Raw genomic sequence first — 22170 nt, forward strand, 5'->3', positions numbered from 1 at the left:
TTTATAAAATATATATATATATTGTATTTTACAGTTTTTCTTCTTAAGACATTGTGCATGTTTATGACAACTGAACATTCAATAAATACACATCAATGATGAATTAATGAATTGTAATATAATATCAAGGATATAGTCATGAAGCATAAGACATTGGACAGTAGAAGTATTATCTTAAGATTAAGAATATTTAATCTCTAAAATTGATAAAATAAGCTTGAGACAGACCTAAGTGAGGTCTACCGTTGTAATGGTCCAGGAACCGTTACAACGGAATAAATAAATCCTCAGCTGAGTCTGTGACGGTTTAAATCGATCAGAACCATCACCTGGCGGTCAGAATAACTATAAGGCTCCCTAGGGACTTATAGCTTAGATTAAAAGTTTAAAAATGCCCTATTCACCTCCCTCTAAGTACCTTTAGGACCAACACAAAATTTAAGGGTATATTTGTCAATTTAATATATAAAATAATTAAATAAATGTTAAATAATTAAAAGGGATGGCAGAAAGGATTTTAAATTTCTATGGAGATATATGATGATTCTATGAAAAAAAATAGCTATTTCAAAAGTTTATATGTGCACACTAGAAATTTTCTCAAATATTATTAGCAAAAATAAGAATAAGCCTAACTAAATTTAAATTGGAAAATGTATTAGTTAAGACACACAGTTTGACGAGTGCGTATCCTATGAGATATCTCAACTTTTGCGTGACGACCGACGTGTCCGGTGCCTATTCGGGAGTGATGTAGGGGTCAGTATTATGTGTGCTTTGAGATTCGTGCATAACGTATTTAAACGGTTGGGATTTTCCATAAAGTCACGCAGAGTTTGAGATATCTCAGAGGATACGAATTCCAGTTTGACATGTGTATGAGTGTATCCTTGTATTTCTCTAATTAATGTGATAATTTCAGTTTTTGTATTATGACGGATGACATTAATAATTATAATCCTATGATAATTTTACTTTCTTAAATCCTTTGTACCTACTTTAAAAAAGTTTTGGGGTCAGCTGACATATTATTATTTTCTTATAATTATAGTGGAATATTAAAATGACCAGCAACAATTACCTTTCATGTTTCTTGAGACAAATCGAGACTATAGATTTTAACAAAAATTATATGTTTTAAATTGATTATCTAAACGTATTCATAGGTGTCTTGAATCATAAAATAACAGAGTAGATCAGTTGCAAGATTACTTAAGAAATATATTAATTAAATTATAATTAAGCTTTAAAGAGTTTTGTTATGCTTATATTGTATTTTGTTAAGATTTTCAAAATAGTTTCATGGAATATCTTGAAAATATTAGGAATGATGAAAAAGATAATTACGATAATTTGTATTCATCATTTTTATTATTTTATATATATGTTACATTGAGATGAAAGTAACAACTCGAGGTGGTTTTCTCGTATGACAAATGATGGGATTTACACTAAGCAATTTTTTTTTTTTTTGTTCTTACTAAGCAAAATGTATATCGCGACTATTTGGTGTTTATTATTTAGACATTTTGATATTACTAGTGTCGGTCGAATTTCAAACATACGATTTTTCATGTGAATTTTTTTTTTTTTTTTCAGTAAGGCTTTCAAAAAAAAAAAATCGAATCCTTCGTTAGCTGAAATCTGTCAGCATTTTGATGCTGTGGATTCAACAATTCAAATACTCATATTTAGTTGTGTATCTTATCTATATCTTTGTAATGACATGCCACAGTCATATGCAGAGAAGAGATCGATGCTTTGTGTCTGCTTGATAACATTTTTGCATTCATAGAAAAATAAAAAAGAACGGCTAAATGAATTTTTTTAATATTTAAAATTTGAAAGTTTGATTTCTATTTTTATTTTTATTTTAAAATGAAAGAAATCTGCTTGCGTAAGGAAAAAATAAATAAATTTGTTGTGCTAAAGATATGTCGGAGATAAATGCCCACTCATTAATTGATGAATTGGAGATTTTTTTTTTTAAACCTTCGCAAAGGCTGCAAAATCGTGAGGAGGAATCGAGTTCTCGACCTTTGAGTACAACAACTCTAGAATATTTTCCTAATCAATTATGCTACCTCTCCTTTCTCAATGTAATTATACACAACTAATTTCAAGCCATAACTCATTTTGTGCCTATTTTATATATTTGCAATGCGTCCTCTTATAAAGTGTCATATCATTGAGGTTAGAGAGAAAATCAATCCAAAGAAAACGGAAACGAATATGCTGAAATTCTCGTGTGTGAACAGTGTTTCTGAAATTCCTGCCTTTTTGAATCCAGTCGTTGAACTGTTTCGAGATGCGTGCACACAAAATCCAGCTGTTTGGAGATGTGTGCATAGAAAAAATTGAACAGATGGATTCAGAATTTCAGAGATTTCAGAAATACTGTTCACGAACGAGGGATTGCAGCAAATTTCAATTCAAATGAAACAGGTGCTAATTGTGTATAATTACATGATGAACAATTAATATTTTTATGAAATCATTTAGTTTACATGACCTGCAATCTTTGTAGGAGGTCTAGTTTTTTTTTTTTAAAAGCTTGACAGTAGATTGTTGCTTGAAGCTTTTTATGTGATTCATCTAACACTATTCACAATTCGTAGATGATTCTCCCATTTAGTTCCTTTAGACTTTGTAGTTTATATATGCACATTTGTATTAAGATAAATCATAAATCACAATGCAATATACATTTTTTTTTTAAATATTTGCTAAAGGTTGCTGTTTTGTGCACGTTCAGTTTGAAATATTCTTGAGACATTAGAGGAAACAAAAGAAGATGGTAAAATATTTTTTTCTTATGTGTAGTTAATCTTTACAATAAATGTTATGCGCAAGTGCGAAATAAAAAAATAATAATAAAATAAAAACTATCAACCGTTTATACTTGCAAATTAGAAAATTTCACCTATTCATTTTCTAAATTTTCTTATAGCATAAAGTGTTAATTATGGTAATGAAATTTTGTTTTCCTTTGACTAACTTATTATATATAGATGCAATGATTAATCTTCGTTGTGAGCAACTGTATAAATTAATCTTTTTATTCCATTAGTTGTATACATATTAATTTATATAGGGACAATATTACCTTATATTACCCATATATTAATGAAAACATATAGTTGACTAACTTATCTACATAAATATTTCAGATACTCAAATTGAAGAATCTACTAATTAGTTGCAAGTTCAACATTTTCTTAATTAGTTGGAGAATGGATTGTAAGAATTATACCAGTTTTGAAGCATACCGTGCAGCCATGCAGATCTCATGAAAAATCAGTCTTTTTACTATTTTATTTGAATACCAAAAATATGTACAAGTACTTGGTTGTTTTAATATAACTTTATAATTTAAACAAAGTTATATGATATGAAAAATATATAATCAAGTTAGAGCATCTACATCATGGTACTATGAGAGTTTCTAATCTAATGTGGCAGTTTTTAATCCAGTTTCAGAGATGTGGTGGAGTTTCTTATTTAGAAACTATACATGAAAGTTTCTTATTTATAAACTATACATGAAAGTTTTTTATTAAGAAACTGTTTATAAACTTTATGTTGGTCAAATGATTGGCTGAAATTATTTCTCATTTTAATTTAATTGCTGGCGTTGCTTAATAAAAACTCTAAAATTAATTTTAGGAATGTAAGAGTTAAAAACTTTAGAGACCATAATTTCTAAAAAGTGGTTAACAGTTATTAATTTAGAAACCCTGTTGAGTTTTAATTAGAGATGTAGATGGTCTTAGCTATGAGTTACCCATGAAAACTATCTAAATTAAATTAGATCAGGTGTCCTTTATCTAGTAGGACTACCATTTTACTTCCATAATTATGTATTATGTCATGTGCCTAATAATAACATTAATATCTATGCAAAATTTAGTATATATTATCGTTGGGAAATAGTTATTGGATAATTATTTATTTTGACAATTTAGATAATATTTTTTAAATTAATTGACATAAGTTTGAAAATTTATCATGGAACTTATAAGATTTGCAATGAAAAAAAAAAAGTAGTTAGAGGACTGCTTTCTCATAATAATAATAATAAACTATCCAGTAAAAATAGAACTCTTTTCTCATAATATAACTCATAACCAAATTTATTAAAAAAAATAGAAAAAACAAACTATCCAGTAGTTGATAGTATAGTCAACAACGAAAATAAATGGGTTTAAATATTTTACCAACAACATGTGATTAATAATTTAGTATATTTTTTTAAAGGAAGATTGATAATTTAGTATTAGTCAGATGTAAGCCCACAACATTTTTTAAATCACTTGAGACAAAAAAAAAAAAAAAATGGACCACCGTAGTTTTTTTTTTTGTTATGATACATCTCAGAATATAAATAATATTTTTTCCAAAATAATATAGACAATTTAGTACCTGGAAGATTTATATATAAAAAAGAAAGCCGCATATTAATTTTTAGATTTACATATATTATTTTAGCCCAACAAATCGGACTTATAAGCTAACCCCAATTATGACATGACATTATTGAAAAATATGTTATGTTTTGGCAAAATTACTTAGATTTTCATGTAGTTTTCAAGATAATTTATACTAGCATTTTCCTCCTACTATTAAATCATTAACAAATCTTAAATCTTGATTTTATGTGGCTTGGTTTTCTAAAAATATCAATGTTCTAAATAGCGCGCTATAGCGTTTTTCTTCCATAAAAGCTATGGCGCTATGTCCAAATAGCGCCGCTAGCTATAGCGCGCTATTTCGCGCTATAGCGCCGCTATTTGGGTATAGCGCAATTTTTTTAACCCGGCCGCTATAACGCGATAAACGCTATTTAAAACATTGAAAAATATTATTAATTTGTATTATACGCATTGTGTGGTTTGACCTTTGCGGATCCAACAACAATTAATGTGGGGCCGCGATCGTGTCATTTCAATTAGTGACAGGGCCCACAGAGGCCTTTATATTATTATTTCAATTTTATATACATATTTTTGCTATTGAAATACGGTAATAGTAATAATATAGTTTACGAAACTATCACTTAGATTTGAATTATGCTTAATTCCAGCTTTTTTTTTAATCAGTGGCTTTAAAAATCGTTTAATTCCAGTTATCATTAATTTTATGTTATGAAACATATTCTGTTGGGATAAATTTTTAGAATAGTTTGGATAGTTAAATAAATTAATAAATAAAATAAACCAAGTTGAAAGGATAATAATCGGATCGTGTACGAAAAAATGTCCTTAAATGTATTAAGTTTCTATTGTACAGAACTTAGAATTGCCACTAAGATGATATGGGAATTTCTCTCCTTAGAGCACGATTACGGAAGTGACTGACAATATCTCTATAATATCCAGCATAGATCAAAATAGAGAATTTTTATAAGAAATATGAAGGAATGAATCAAATAAATATTATGTTCAATTCTATTGGATAGATGTATGGGTTGAATCAAAGAGATATTTTGTTGGATACAAAACAGAAAAGAGAAAAGAACATTTATATTAAACGATAATAATATTATTAATAACAATGAAATATATATAAAAATATATTTTGCAATTAAATATACTAGTGAACCTAAACATATGAAATTCAGAATTTCTAATACTTTAATCACAATTTGAATCCGGAATATGTATGATTAATCTAATTTACTTCAATACTAGATGAATTGAATAATAACCGATAATCAGATCAGATATGTATGATTTCATTAGACAGATGCGACTTTTGGGCTGAATTGTTAATTTATTATTTTTACTTGCACACCAACACAAAGATAACATATATGTGCCCTTTTATTTTATGGTTAAATCAAGTACTTACAATTTTATAACAGATATTTTCTCTGTAAAATTAACTTAATTTAACTATTTAATATATGTGATGTTATTAGTAATTGATTAATAAGTAATTAATTATTTTAAAACTCAATGTACTGTCTTTCATTCAGTTTGAATAATCACTTAACATTGTTCTTCTTTTTTTAATGTTCTTTATATTTGTTACCTTTTTTGGAGCACGTCAGATTTTCTTAATGGGTCGAAGTATATCCGCTCATATTCCTAATTACAAAAATTACAATTAACCGAGTTTGGAAGCAGAATACCAGAGGCTTTGGAAAGCAGCAACAATGCAAATTTGTAAATCCTTGGGAATCTCAGTCCAAACAAAAAAAATATAGCCTTAAAAATATATGATAAACGATTTTTTTCTATAATATTTTTGTGCTGTTCTTCATTTAGAGGAAATTATTAATTCTAAAAATCAAACAACTTGGGATTTATTCCATTTCAAACATTACCTAGTACTTCCGAAAAAATATATATTTAAGGAGAAATTTATTGGACAAGGCAAAAGGAGACATCTTTAAAAAGATGATGATATTTTCAGAATTTTTTATTAATATCCAAATTTTATATTAAATTTAAAAAAATATCCGAATCGGTTGTTGTTTTCGAAATCTACCCATTCCGGAAAAAAAATTTCCGGAATTAAACTCTAAATCCGGAAAAAAAATTTCCGGAAACTCGGTTCTAACTCCAGAAAAAAAATTTCCGGATTTAGGAATTTTTTTTTTTTTTTGCTAAATCTGGAAAAAAAAAATTTCTGGATTTAGGATTTTTTTTTTCAGTTTTCATTTATAATTTATTTATTTTTTGTATTGAAGTATTACAAATATTTAATATATTTTTTAAAAAATAGATGCAATACTATATAATTTGATTTATTCGAAAGACTGCTACAAATAATCCGGATCAACATTTTTCATGCCGGATTTTTTACGGCCGTAAAAAAAAAAATATAATATAATATATGTATATGTATATATAATATATGTATATGTATATATAATATATGTATATGTATATATAATATAATATATGTATATATATGTATATATAATATAATATATATGAAAATGAAGATATAAAATATGAGGTATGATGAGGTATAAAAAATATGAGGTATTGGAACCCTCGATTAGTGCCTCAAAAATTCAGTTTAAGTTTTCGTTCAACAGTAGGCATTCAACGATCTGTTTGGACTTTGAAAACTTTGAAAATACCGATCGTTGAACGAAAACTTAAACTGAATTTTTGAGGCACTAATCGAGGGTTCCAATACCTCATATTTTTTATACCTCATCATACCTCATATTGTATATCTTCATTTTCATATATATTATATTATATATACATATATATACATATATTATATTATATATACATATATATACATATATTATATTATATATACATATATATACATATATTATATTATATTATTTTTTTTTACGGCCGTAAAAAATCCGGCATGAAAAATGTTGATCCGGATTATTTGTAGCAGTCTTTCGAATAAATCAAATTATATAGTATTCCATCTATTTTTTAAAAAATATATTAAATATTTGTAATACTTCAATACAAAAAATAAATAAATTATAAATAAAAACTGAAAAAAAAAATTTCCTAAAAAAAACAAAAAAAATCCTAAATCCGGAAAAAAAATTTCCGGAGTTAGAACCGAGTTTCCGGAAATTTTTTTTCCGGATTTAGAGTTTAATTCCGGAAAAAAAAATTTCCGGAATGGGTAGATTTCGAAAACAACAACCGATTCGGATATTTTTTTAAATTTAATATAAAATTTGGATATTAATAAAAAATTCGGTGATATTTCACTTGGAATGGAAAAAAAAAATTAGGGAACTTTAAGGATTGAGAGGTGCGTCACAACAAATTTGTTAATCAGGATCAAGGATTTAATTTATTTTGTTATTATTTTTATATCTAGTATTGCTTGACATATTTATTTTATTAACATTTGGTTACTTGAGATGTTTCATAACAAATGGGTACAAAATTTGACCACAAAGTTCGTGCTGGTAGAATAGGCGGTGTTTATTCAATAATTTATTTATTTTGTTTAGTATTTATTTTATATTATTTACTGAGTCGAAATTTAAAATTATCAAATAAGATTTTTTTTTTTTTTTGTTAATCTCTTCATTTATTTGCTTGCATGTTATATACTTGTGTTGTGTGACTTTTCTAGTATATGTAGGGGTGCAAACGGATCGGATAGTAGTAAAATAATATCTGTATTTACTTTTGTTTTTCATATACAGATACGGATCATATATTAGATGGATATAGATATGGCTCAGATATTAAATGGATATGGATACAGATATCCAATTTTCATGTTAATAACATCATTTTTTTATAATATTTATTAAACTATATGGTATATGTATTTACTATTCAGATACAGATAATTAAAATTTCAAACCATATATGTATCGGTATCTGCAAAGATATTCAGATTTCAAATATCTATATCTAATTTTTGAATACATATCTAGATACGATCCGATCCGTTTGCACCCCTAAATATACGTCATTCATCTTACTATGTATGATAATGTTGGCATTTATGCATGTAAGAAATGTGAATTGTTGTTTCACTTTATTTTCCTTGCAACTAATTAATCTTATTGTTTGGGTAGTCCGCTTCATTTGACATAAACGAAACCCGAATTTTTTATTAATATCCAAATTTAATATTAAATTTAAAAAAATACCCGAATCACCTCGGTTTCTCGAAATCTACCCTTTCCGGAAAAAAATTTTCCAGAAATTGCCTCTGTTTCCGGAAAAAAAATTTCCGGAAAATTTTTTTTCCGGAAACAGAGATGGCCTACAAAACGCCCCCGCCCCCTTTACAGCATGTCCCCATCCGTCCCCATCCATTTCACCGTTTTTGGAAGGTAAATTTTTTTATTTATTTATTTTATTTTAAATGGTTCAAAATAATGTCCAAATAATTTAGAAAATACCAAAATGGTGCAAAATAATTTAGAAAATACCAAAATAGTGTAGAATAATTTAGAAAATACCGAAATATTGTAGAATAATTTAGAAAATACCGAAATGGTGTAGAATAATTTAGAAAAATACCGAAATGGTGTAGAATAATTTAGAAAAATACCAAAATAGTCTAGAATAATTTAGAAAATACCGAAATAGTCTAGAATTGTTTAGAAATTACCGAAATGGTGTAGAATAATTTAAAAAATACCAAAATAGTCTAGAATAATTTAGAAAATACCAAATAGTGTAGAAAATTACCTTAGTAATATAGAAAATTGTTCGATTAATTTAAATTTTTTTAGGAATCTCTTTTCCTTTCGGGTCCCTTTCGGAGCTCTGATTGTCCGATCGATCGGATCTGCGATTCAGGTTTTTACATTTGTATTTTTTTAATTTTAATTTAAAATATAATTAATGAGTTCATTTTAATGGTTTATAATATTGTCTGATTCATTTAGAAAATACCGAAATAGTGTAGAATAATTTAGAAAATACCGAAATGGTGTAGAATAATTTAGAAAAATACCGAAATGGTGTAGAATAATTTAGAAAAATACCAAAATAGTGTGGAATAATTTAGAAAATACCGAAATAGTCTAGAATTGTTTAGAAATTACCGAAATGGTGTAGAATAATTTAAAAAAAATACCAAAATAGTTTAGAATAATTTAGAAAATACCAAAATGGTGTAGAATAATTTTCCCGGCCAGTAATCGGGTACTGTGACTGACGGGACTGTGGTTGTGACTGGTTGTGCTGTCCAATATCATCATCGGAACCCGACGATTCACCGGAGAGCATCTTATCTCCACTCGCCAAACTATCAGAATCAATTGCATCCACAGGTACATGCGAATAATCACGTACATGTCTGCGGACCGCACTGGAACTGGGTCGGGATCTCATTGGTATATCCACAGAGTGCCGATCGGTACTAGGTCGGGATCTAACTGGTATTGGGTCTTGATCCACATGATTCTGACTGCTACTGGGTCGGGATATAACTGGTTGATCCACAGAGTTGCTACCGATACTGGGTCCGGGTCTCATTCTTACATCCACAGAGTACCGACCGGTGCTAGGTCGGGATCTAACTGGTATTGGGTCGGGTTCCACAGGATTCCGACTGGTACTGGGTCGGGATTGAGGTTCAGGTATATGACTGGTATAGTTCGGTTCCAATTCTACATATAACTCCAGAACCGGTAACTTTTGTGAAAAAGTAGACACAATTCCTAAAATCATTTCGAATGATTGTTGGTTCATTACCGGTACTAATTGGTAGTCACGTTGGCCATCAGTGGACATGTTAAATCTGGCCTGGATTTCCAGATTTGCATTGCTAGAATTGTACCCAACTAATTTATAAATCTCATTCAGAAGATAATCAAAACTGTGGTCCACGGTTAGCGGTAATGAGTATTTAGCTCGGGTACTGTAATAGACCCCATCATCATTATATTGGATTTCCCCTCCAATATAAATTTTCACACAAATAGTTGTCATTTTTAATTTCGATTGGTCTGGCAATTTCAAAAATAACAACATATAAGTAATTAAAAATTGTGTTGCCATTGGTAAAAATATTCTAGACAATTTTCAATAATTATTCTACACTATTTTGGAATTTCATAAATTAATAGGGCAACATTCTAAACTATATTGGAATATTTTAAATTATTATAAACCATTTTGGAAGGTTGTAAACAATTCTAAATTTTCTTGACAATATTATGAAAAATAAAAAAAAATATTTTGGAATTAAGTAATTAATTATAAATTAAATTAAATTAAAAATAACATAAAGAAAATAAAATTACCTCAATCGAAAACCGATCGATCTGACTGTTAGAGCTCCGTAAGGAATCCGAAGAGCAAAAAGTTCTTAAAACAATTCTAAATCATTTCAGAATTAATCAAAATTATTTCAGAATTAATAAAATTATTTTAGAATTAATAAAACTTTTAAAATTATTCTGCACCATTTTTTATTTTTTTCAATTAATATGACAATATTCAGAATTTAAATAATTTCAGATTAAATAATTACATATTTAAATAATTACAAATTAAATACTTCTTAAATTATAAATAAAATAAATTTAAATTACAAACAAATTAAATTTAAAATATAAATAAATTAAATTAAATTAAAATTTTAAATTATAAATAAATTAAAACTTACTGTGAGAGAGCGCACCCTATGAAAGCGACGACACTCCGCAGATTTTATAAACTAATTCAATGCAATTCCGGAAAAAAAATTTCCGGTTTCTGAAACCGGAAAAAAAAATTTCCGGAAACAGAGGCAATTTCTGGAAAAAAAAATTTCCGGAAAGGGTAGATTTCGAAAATCACTGCTGTGTTGGTTATTTTTTTAAATTTAATATTATATTTGGATATTAATAAAAAATTCGGCGAAACTCTTACGTAAAAATAACTCGCGAGAAATTTATTTCCCAATGACCCAAACGCACTAAATTACAACCCATGAAACAACAAAGCCATCATAGAGCCCAACTTTAAACTAATTGGATCTTATTTAGCTGAGGCCCAGAACTTTAAACAATAATATACCTTCATAAAATTGATTAGAGAATTCAAAATTTATGAAAACTTGAAAATGATCAGAAAATTGACTACATAAATTAAAAGTTATAAAAACTTGAAAATGACTTAAATTAAGAATTGTTGGGGTATTCTACAAGGAACAGCCCCTATAAAAATTGGCGTATGCTGCTTAAAAGTGGCGTGCACACGGTATTCTTTAGTAAAAGGCGAAAGAATAGTTCGCTTTGTGCTCACCACGCAGCTGCGTGATTTCTTAAGCTGAAGCGCGTGGGTTATATAAGACAGGAGTTTGCTCTTTCTTTTAAGAGTATAGCTCGTGGGACTAAAATACATTGACATTGCTCCGCTCTTTCCATCCGGATAAAAGATGTAGACATCCGAAGAATTCTGAAACACATGCATCCAACCGTTCATTTAAGCTTCGGTCTTCTCTCCATTTTTACCATTTAGGCTCCTCTCCATTTTAAGTAGAACTAAATGTTGAAACATAGGGCTCCGGTCATTCCATTAACAGGTTATATTAATTTAACAGATTTAATAGATTCATACTTTTTAACTAGGCATTAAATCGGCTAATAGGACGAATTTTATCAGACTAATTTTCGACTTAATTGGATGCACTGAATTCGGTTCAGCTTAAAACCCATTCAAATGAATCAGATCATATTAATTTGCAAGAATACGTCTTTTTTTCTGCTAAAGTTCTGTTCAGAATACCCAAAACGAACTGATAAATTTTGAATTTCTTTATCGCAACTGACTCTCTTAATACAATTATGAATTTGTAAAATTGATGCAAGAATAATCTTCCTAAACTTTTATTTTATAAACGGATGTCAGATCCCTATTTGGAACATGTTTTGTCATCTCCATTTGTCCATTTGCACATTATTAAAAGGATTGAAAAGGCAGAATCTTCATCGAATTTAGATTTCAGTTCCTAAATTGATATAAGAACTAAAATATATGTGACATGAAGATATTAATCATGTTATCGTGACCCCAGTAATCTTCCTTCTTTACTGATAGGGGTAAAAAAAAGAAAGTACTGCACTAATTAAACTCCATGTTTCATATATGAAACGGGCACTTTTGTTGCCTTATTATAAAAAAAAATAAGTATACTAATATCTTTTCTTCATTGGAAGTCATTTTTTCATAATTCCCAGTGCATTTTTTCAGCAAAGTTAATATGAAATTTAAGCTCATCAAGGAGATTCTGTGCTCAATCGTAGTAACCATTGCAAAAGCATTGAACGGATCTAAATTTTTTATGATACCACACTTGCCAAGCAAAGGGGCACTGGATTGGCCTGATTCAGTGTATCTGGTACTCCTTCCTGATTCTCAGCTCGTCATGTCAGACTCCAATTCTCTGTGCAAAAAAGTACAGAGATACAAGGAGCACTGGATTGCCGAGAAAAATCAGGTATCTAAGAATCTCAGACATGATTTTCAGAGAATGCTGAGAGCTTGTCAGTAGTGCTAGTAACCCTGGATCTGAGCAAAAAGCGGCGACTACAATTTTTTGAAAGTGCACGGAGAAGGACACAAAAATGCAAAAGAGAAACGATAAGGCAAGGGAAGGATGGGAAAATGAGGAATTAGGGGAGGAAGATTAATGGACGAAATCAATGGAGAAACGGATAGAGATAGAAAGAAGAAAAAAAAAAAAAAGAGAGAGTCCGGAAGCAACTCCGCTATCAGAGCCAGGTTTCGATCCTGGGACCTGTGGGTTATGGGCCCACCACGCTTCCGCTGCGCCACTCTGATTGTTATGTTAAGTAGTATGCTTTTTAATTTAGACCTAATTATTCTTTGGAGGCCCAATGTTACTGTATTTATTTGGACTGCTTAGTAATTAACACAGAGTTAGAGGAGACGGAAGTCACGGAACAATAAATTAATAACACCAGGCGGCGAAATTTAGAATTCTCTCTCCGGATTTGAGGACTTAATTGCAAGATTTGGTATTGTTTTCCCGGAGGATTAGGATGTAATTAGACAAAATAAATATGACATGAGCAGTTTGAAACTTCATTTGCCATGCCGAAGAACTAATGAAAGATGCTTACATGCGTAATATATTCCTCTTGAGTGCACTCGTCGAAACATTAGAAGTTCAATTTACTCGTCAAAATGTCGTATCTAGACTTAGACAAGCACAGTTTGAAAGTAATGAGAATTTATTGAGGCAAATTAACAAATTATGGACTCCTACAAAGCTAGAAGGCATAATAACAAAAAAAAGAAACCATATTTTTTACTTAATTATTTTCACATAATATCAGTGCAAGTAATTTCTACACTATGATCGATTAGAGATCTTGTCTTGACCTTTTATATAAAATTTAAATTTAAGGGCTGCAATTTAAATTTTCAGTATTATTTTGAGGAAGTAGCACTCTACAAAGGTTGTTAGGTTGATGTATTAGTACAAGAGAAAAAAAAATATATTAAAGGGTCTCGGTATGTAGTAATATCTGTAAGATGATATTTTCGAAAATTGAACATGCATTATTTTTTTGTTACATTAAATATTCGTAAATTCTAAATACATGGTATGTAAGATATGTATATGAGGAGATCCAATTATCACTCATTTTAAATGAATTTATGCATAATAATTGATTTTAATATCCCATAACACCTGCATACATAATTTGTTTGCTATTTTAGTCTTATAATCATTATAATTATAATCATTATAATTCAGTGTTTTTCTATGAACTTTGTCTAGTTTGAGTCAGTATTGACTAATGTGTTCGATACATATTTAAACAGAGGAGTGCTATTCTACACGCACTAATTTAGTTTTTGAGCCGAGACTATTTTGGTTTTGCGCCTTGCTTAATTAAGAAAGACTTAAATAAGAAACAGAGTGGGCATTTACAATATATCACGTCCTAGCATGCAATTTGGGTGAAGCGGGTTGTCTTTGACCTGGGAGGACGTCGCGAGGGAGAAGAAGAGGCGGGGGTAGTTGTGTCAGAGTTGAAAGGGATCAGACAGCTTTCATTTAATCACTGTGTTACTGAACGTGGTGGCTGTGTTTAGATAGTGGCCATGACCGATAGAGGCGCTCTGTCGTTGACGAGGGGGCCACATGTGTCAGTAAAGGAAGGAACGACGGAACAAGATGGAAGTGAGACTGCGATTACTGGGGATCGGATGTTGACAAGGCCGAGGGTGCTGAGATGCCGTCCCGCGGTGCATTAGAGGCAATTTCTCAACTATTTTTTTGTTTTTTTTCACAAATAGGATCGTCTATATAAGGAGAATATGGTTGTGGGTCAATTTAGACTATTATTATGTAATTTAAAAGTTTGAGCTAGATTTGGCCTTCATGCTTTTGTATTCCATTTTCATTTAATTTCAATAAAATTGATTCCATTCTTCACTGTTTGTGCTCAATGGACTCTTGAATGAAAAATCAAGATTAACTTGTAAAGTTAATAGTTTGGTCAAGAGAGATATTAATCAGCATGTTCAATTTGTTCTCATACAGTTTTGAAAGAATAAAATTGGACATAATTATGTATTCTACAATGTCTTGTTTAAATTTTTTAATAAGGATGACATCCTGATCTATAATCTTGTATTCACCAAAGTAGAATACTAGGATACCTTGTTTTTTCTCTTGTTTGATCTCTTCCTTAAAGTCTGAATCATTAAGTGGGTTGCGTCAAAAATTTCAGGGTAGATGAAAAATGAATGTTGTTTCCATCCATGCTATGGAAAAGTAATGAATTATTGCCAAAATTAAGAATGTTTATTTAAAGGTGTGCCTGGAATACGATACTGGTTCAAGCGGTACTGGCAAGACGGATAAGGATCATCCGACAAAATTGTCAGTTGTGTTCAGGGGCAGGAGAAACAATTATGCACTCTCTTCTTTTGCAACTTTGCAAGGGCAGCTTGGTTGGCCTCTCTATTCGGGCTGAGAACAGATAAGTTGACGGGTGACTTCAAAAAAATTGTTACTGATGCATCTTAGTCCCTATTGGAGCGTGATTTTACTACCTTTGTCAGTATGGCCTGGTCGATATGGAGGATAAGAAATGAAGCGATTTATGGTAACAAGCCCCAAGCCTTAGCTATTTGCCAACAGTACTTCTCAAAAACTGAGGAGGCAACACAATATGGACTGCTATGCAGGTCAACAGCTCAAATTGGAAGCCAAAATAAGCTACCGCAACAGCAATGTGAGGAAGGGACCACTTACAGGGTAGTTGGTGAAGACCATAGTGGCAAATTGGGTAAGATCAGAGGGCTTTAAGTCCTAACAGGAAATGATCCTTTTCCTTTCAACACTGCTTCAAATGTGTGTCTCTCTCTCTCTTACTGATTTGAACATTTGAAGCAGTGTTGTAAATAATGGTATGCGGTCGTTGGACGGACAGAATAAGTACTGCCAAGTAATTTATCGGTATGCGGCCGATTAATCAGAATTATGCAGACAATTTAATATTTTTTATTAAATTCATGTATATATAATTATATATATCATAATTTATTAAAAACAATTTATTTAACTCATTATTATTAAATTCATGTATATATATCATAATTAATTAAAAATAATTTATTTAACTCAATAAACTTATGAAATAAACTTAATTTAACTTAGTTCTATTATTATAACATGATATTACGCTTATTTTTTCGTAACGCATAAGTATTTTACATGTGTAAGTAACACATTTATTTAATGAAAAAATAAATTCAAGAATTAAGCCTTTTCAAATACTAATAATATATTATTTGAAAGAAATGAAACATTCCACCATAAAATCACTAAATTTAGTTTATGATACCAACTTAGTTTCATAATGAACACATCATACTAATTGAAAAAAATTACATCAGTAAGTAAGAAAAATATATAGTATATATAAATAACAAAAGAATTAATCAATTCAAAGTAAAAAGAAGAAACATATATAAAAAAATATTGGATTTATGTATAAGCACAAATAAAACTACAATACATGATTTATAAAACTTATTATCACACACAATCTCAGAAAAAAATAATCAATGTGAAAATAAATATTCACTGGAATAAATTGGAATAAACAAAAATAAATAGGAATAAACAAATGATTAAACGGTAAAATGACCGATTAATCATTTTCATCAGCAAATAGTTATCCATTAAGTGTATTCGTAACGGTTTGGCCGCTGTTAACGATTAAACGGCCGTTTAATCGGACGTTAAGGCAGTTTTTTACAACACTGATTTGAAGTACAAAGAAGAGTGAAAAAACATAAAGGGTTCCATGTAGAAAAAAAATAGAGAGTAAAAGTGTAAAACCCAATTCAAAAATATTCCAAAAAGAATTGGATATTATGAGTTCGAGAAAAAAATGAGTGACATATCCAATAATTTATACTATTAATTGGGCCCTCATATATCAAAACCAGTAATTCAAATTGTTCAAGAGGATATTTTGATTTTTTTTTTATTTGTCCGAATTTTTTTGAATATTCAATAATCTATTTATACCACACCAAGTTTTTTATTTTTCAAAGTATAATAATATAATTTCTAGGAAAAAGTTTATGAATGAATAAGAAAGCTATAATTTTGATAAATGGATATGACACATGAGTTTATTAATAATGTGGCACATGGCATCTAATATTTGGGAAGCAAAAGAGAGAGCAGCAACAGCTTAAATAAAATAAGAGGAAGGTTGAAATGCCTTCATTTTTTGTTCCTTCACTGTGTCTTTATTTTTTAAAACTTTAATAACTCAAAATTTAAAAGTCAAAATAAAACCATTAGATGTGATCTATGTTATTTTCTCTATATGCTCATAAAAAATTATCACATTTCAATTTTGTTTTTATGTGAATCAATAAGTTCAAAAATCAACGTCTAGAAATCATCCACATTATTGCGTTTTTTTACAAGCTCTTGATAACAATCAAAATAAAATTGAAATATTATAATTTTTTACACGTGCATAAATAAAATGATGTAGATCATATCCAACGATTTTATTTTGACTTTTAAGTTTTAAATTTTAAATTATTAAAGTTTTAAAAAATAGAGGCATGGTGGAGGTACAAAAAATGGAGGCATTTGAACCCTCCTCATAAAATAATGTTATTAGTATAACATGAGTAGGGGTGAAAAAATCGTTCATAATTCATGACTCATTTGTTACTTGCTCACTAACAACTCGTTCATAATTAATTCGTTAATAATTTGTTCATTATTAACTCATTCGTTAATTTACTAAACCAAGCATGAATATATCTCAACTCCCTTATTATTAACTGAGTTAAATGAAATCATGCCACTTTCAATTCCAATCAGATCTAAACCCAAATCCAAAATGGTCACACTCAGACAATTTGCTTCGTTACACTCAAAAAATTATATCAATGCTAATTAACTCAAAAAATTCTATCAATGCTAATTAGTTTTTGAATAATGTATATGTTATTCTTTGAAGAAGATCTGATTATAATAAAAAAATTTAATCTTGTGCAACTATTTATTAATTACGTAGAAAGCTGCAACATTTTTTTATGCTTGAGTTGAATCTGGTTGTACAATATTTTTGATTGGAGGAATTAACTATCACTTATCATTTATCTAATTTTGAAACAAAAAATTTAAAACAAAATTCAAAATTACTTACAAGTTTAATTTCTTAACGAGTCACTTAATGAGCACCAGTCAACTCAAGTATTTAACGAATTGAACACGGATACAGTTGTCAACTCAATACTATTAACTTACACCATCTTTGGATGGAGAGTAGAGGAGGGGAGGGAATGGAATAGATAAAAAACTTTCCCTCCAATCGTGTTTGGTTGACAAAATTATGGTGGAGGTGAGGGGTACAAAAGGGGAAAGGGTTAACATTGTGTAACTGTAATTAATATAATCGATTTACCTCCCAATTTGGAGTGTAACGGATGGAAAGAAATTGTGTAGCAAATATTTTCACAAAAAATGACACAAATGTCCTGTCTTTGTATATCTTATTTATATATAATTATCATTCAACTTTTTTTCACCACAGACCTAGCTAGCAACCACCGTAGCCATCCTAGTTGATTGGTCAGGTTAGTTTTTTTTTTTTTTAATTATAATATCGAACTTTAGTATGATCCAGAATATTGATTCGTGGTGGGTTGGGGAGGGGAAGTCAAAACTTAATAAATACAAAATACTATTGTTTATCTGATAAATATTTGGTCTTCTGTGAAATATGATCTGCATAATTAATATTTGGCCTTGCTCTCTTTTTTTGTTGTTATCTGATCTTCTTTTATAATTGTTATTGTTGCACTACTTTAATATTTCAAGTTATTTTTTTTTCTTTTGCAATTTGAAGCTTCTGTACTCAACACTTATACCAGAGAATGAAGTGAGGCAAGAATTATTGAATGAAATCCTAGTTAGTTTGTTTGTTTCTTCCTTGATTTATTTTAGTAAAATGATGATATATGCTGGCGTCAGGGTAGTATGGTATTCTTGATACAATACGTACAAAAGGTGTTGTATTGATGACCATTTGGACCTAGTCTATGCATGCATGCTTTCATTAAGAACAATTTTTTTGGTCATGAGAAGTTCAACCTGCATTAGCAAGATCAGTTTTAGTTCGACAAACAATTGATGTGGTATCTATTCCCAGCTGTTAATTTTGCAGGGTTGAGCATTCACACAGAGGATGTATATAACATATGTATTTTTTTGGTACAGCATTGTTCTTGACACACCAGGCCATGCAGTAGATACCATAGAAACTTATATTTATATTCTTCTTTCTTTTTACACATTATTGTAAAGGGTATAATAGTCAAATATACTAAAAATATTTGATTAATCTTCTATAATTTTAATTAACCAAACAAAAAACAAGATGAAAAGAAAAGTTAAATTTATTTTATCTCATTAATCATTCGAACATGAAAAGGTTAAGTATATTAATCTTTCATTCTATTCCATTTCATTCCCTTCTATTCTTCACCTCTCCTCCCTTCCTATACTCTCCATCCAAACAAGCTGTTAATGAATCAAGCAAGAAGATATTCCTACTCAAACTCGGATCATTAAGCGTCCTAAACATGAGTGACAACATAAATTAAGGGATGTCATTCCGCTGCTCTCTAAATAGGAGAGCAAGACTCTCTGATATTCACAATCTAACCGTTAAGTTTTTTCATGTACGAATCACAACACAAATAAACGGTCGGATTTGGCTTCTAAATTATGAGCAGTCAAGCCAGACAGCAGTCAATGATACAGTAGTGAAGGCTAATTGTATTTTTTTTTTTTTTTAAAGGCCGGAAATACCCGTAGGCCTTCATAATTACAATTGCCTTTATTAGTGAACGCTAGATGTAAAACTAGGTACTACACTCCTTCTATACCGTCTGTTTGCCTATAGGGAGAGAGGGAGAGAGGGAGAGAGGGAGAGAGGGAGAGAGATGAACACGGAGAGCGATGCGAAGAGATGGCTGGAGAGTGTGTCCAGCAGGTACGACCGCGATGGAAGAGATCCGGAGGGGATAGCGCAGGCCGCGTGGCAAGGCAGCAGATTCGCCCCACTGTTATTGTACGATCTCCATGTTTCCTTTGCCAGCCATGGCCGTGCTCACTGCTCTATGCGAGTACCGCCGCACCTCACCGTAGGTCACTTGGCCTTATTTCGTGATCTTTACACTTCTATGATTCGATCCATCAATTTGGCTTAATTGAAATGAGATATGTTCCAATTTCATCAGGAATTTCGTTGTTTTAAGTGTCAATTGTTGTGCCTTTAGATCGTCTTGTTGGAGTAGTCCTGTAGGTTAATAACATTGCAAAAGGGACCTGTCTATTGAAATTGTGGAGGTGTGCTTTTAAACATGACCAACTAATCATGTGATGGGATAAAAATACTGATATTTGCAAGAGTTGACATAACAATATTTTCTATATTTTTTTATTAGGATATGGAGGGAAACTGGCAGCCAGGGCCAATTGCCACACTGATAGACATGGCTGCAGCTGCCGCCATCATGTCATGTGAAGACACCATCAAAGTCACTGTTGACCTCGATATCTCCTTCTTCTCTCCTGCCAAAATTGGCGTAAGTATCTCTCACCCAGCTGTCTATATTACTTGACATATCTTGGGAATTGCTGGGGCTGAAACCTTGATGAATTGCATCAATGGAAATGTCATTTTCACATTTGACTTAGGAGCAATGCAATCTATTTATTTTTCTATATGCCAAATCATGGGAGTAATTGTTTTCGGAGAAAGGTAAAATGTAATTTGCCTACCCTGGCAAGTATATTAGAACATATAAAACTGAAGGAATTCGTGCATAAATCCACATGTCAGCTGAGGTGAGTTATATTTTTTTTTCAATTTCTTTTGACGGAGAAACATGATCAGCCAAACAGTAAGTGTGTTCTTATTACATTACAAATCGTTGCCCCAAATCTGCTACAACCAACAACAGTTCCATTTACCCAATTATGTATAGCAAAGGTTCTCAATTACATCAGTATTGCCTCCGACTGATTAAAATTTTGTTCATCGATGGTTTAAAACATTCATCAAGTTTCAGTTTACTGTCTCTTTCAGGAGGAAGTGGAGATAGAGGCACATGTACTCCAAAACAAAGGGAGGCTAACAGGGGTGATGGTTGAGATTCGAAAGAAGGGAGACAGGAGTTTGGTGGCTGTGGGGAGGGAATGGATGGCCTCTTCTTCGGCTCGGCCTTTTGAAAGCAAGCTATAAGTGTAAGTATAGCGAGTGAGGAATTTGGCAGGGATAAACATGAGAATTTGGCAATTCTTCTATTCTATTTTGTACACCAAAGCTCAAAAGCGATTAATGGCAACAATCCGTCAATGGCGAATAACTAATCTGTACCCTGTTTAGAATATGTTTGTTCTGGTAAGAGAACAGGAGTCCAGCAACCACTAATAAATTCGGAGCAAGTAAATTTTGCTTGAATCTTACAAGAAGTTCAGGGTGTTGAGATTATCATTCTCATTCTGCTAATTGGCAGTTAAAATTCTATCATAGTGTTGCTAGTCCTCAAAGAAAGAGCATATCAAGAGAGACTTGTCAACTTCTGTATAATTTGTTTCTATTTTTCTAGGTCACTCTAAGAGACTAACGTGTATAAATTTTTATCATTCTTGTATAATTTTGTGCCTGTGTTTCTAGGTCGCTGTAACGTGTTTAATTTTTTATAATTTTTTTGTCTTTTCTTTCGGTATATAGTATTGGTTGGTGGTATAAGCTTTCAATTTCACAAGGTTCAAATGTTCACGTTATTAACAGATGAACTTATTTATCTTCTTTTGTGTTTAAATAGCCTTTTACATTTTACCAATTCTAAAAGGACTGGAACAAAAGTAGGTACGGTACATATTTGAAGCTATTGAGATGCCAGTACCGAGCCTCGAGCTCTTGAATCTTGATGAGGGAATGTAGGCCAACTCGGGTGCCAATCTAATTATATTTAGGACTTGGATGTTGGACCTCCTCGATTGTTGTGTAAAATTGTAAATTACGAAATAAATGCTACCGTGCTACCGTCACCGTGCAAGATATGCATGCGTCATAAACTTCAGTGCAATTTTGCTTTGGTGAAAACCCCTCAAAGCACAGGTACATCGTATAAATGAATAATGACAGAATACTTGATAGTGGATAGAAAAGTACTGTTA

General features: G+C 30.6%; 1 protein-coding gene and 2 non-coding genes across 3 annotated transcripts; 1 reads left to right on the forward strand and 2 right to left on the reverse strand.

The window, feature by feature from the left end:
- Positions 1-11592: 11592 nt before the first annotated feature.
- On the reverse strand, positions 11593-11711 carry LOC144564873 (U5 spliceosomal RNA). The gene has a single exon (XR_013514769.1). It is a non-coding gene; the product is annotated as a U5 spliceosomal RNA (small nuclear RNA).
- A 1458-nt stretch (positions 11712-13169) lies between these two features.
- Positions 13170-13241, reverse strand: TRNAM-CAU (transfer RNA methionine (anticodon CAU)). The gene has a single exon. It is a non-coding gene; the product is annotated as a tRNA-Met (tRNA).
- Positions 13242-19858: 6617 nt separating this feature from the next.
- Positions 19859-21691, forward strand: LOC144564211 (uncharacterized). Its single transcript, XM_078313773.1, has 3 exons — positions 19859-20126; positions 20430-20570; positions 21074-21691. The coding sequence occupies exons 1-3, from the start codon at positions 19926-19928 to the stop codon at positions 21227-21229; spliced, it is 498 nt and encodes a 165-aa protein (XP_078169899.1). The 5' UTR covers positions 19859-19925; the 3' UTR covers positions 21230-21691.
- Positions 21692-22170: the final 479 nt, after the last annotated feature.

Source organism: Carex rostrata, chromosome 13 (genome assembly GCF_964058835.1).
Source record: "Carex rostrata chromosome 13, lpCarRost1.2, whole genome shotgun sequence".
Lineage (NCBI taxonomy): Eukaryota > Viridiplantae > Streptophyta > Magnoliopsida > Poales > Cyperaceae > Carex > Carex rostrata.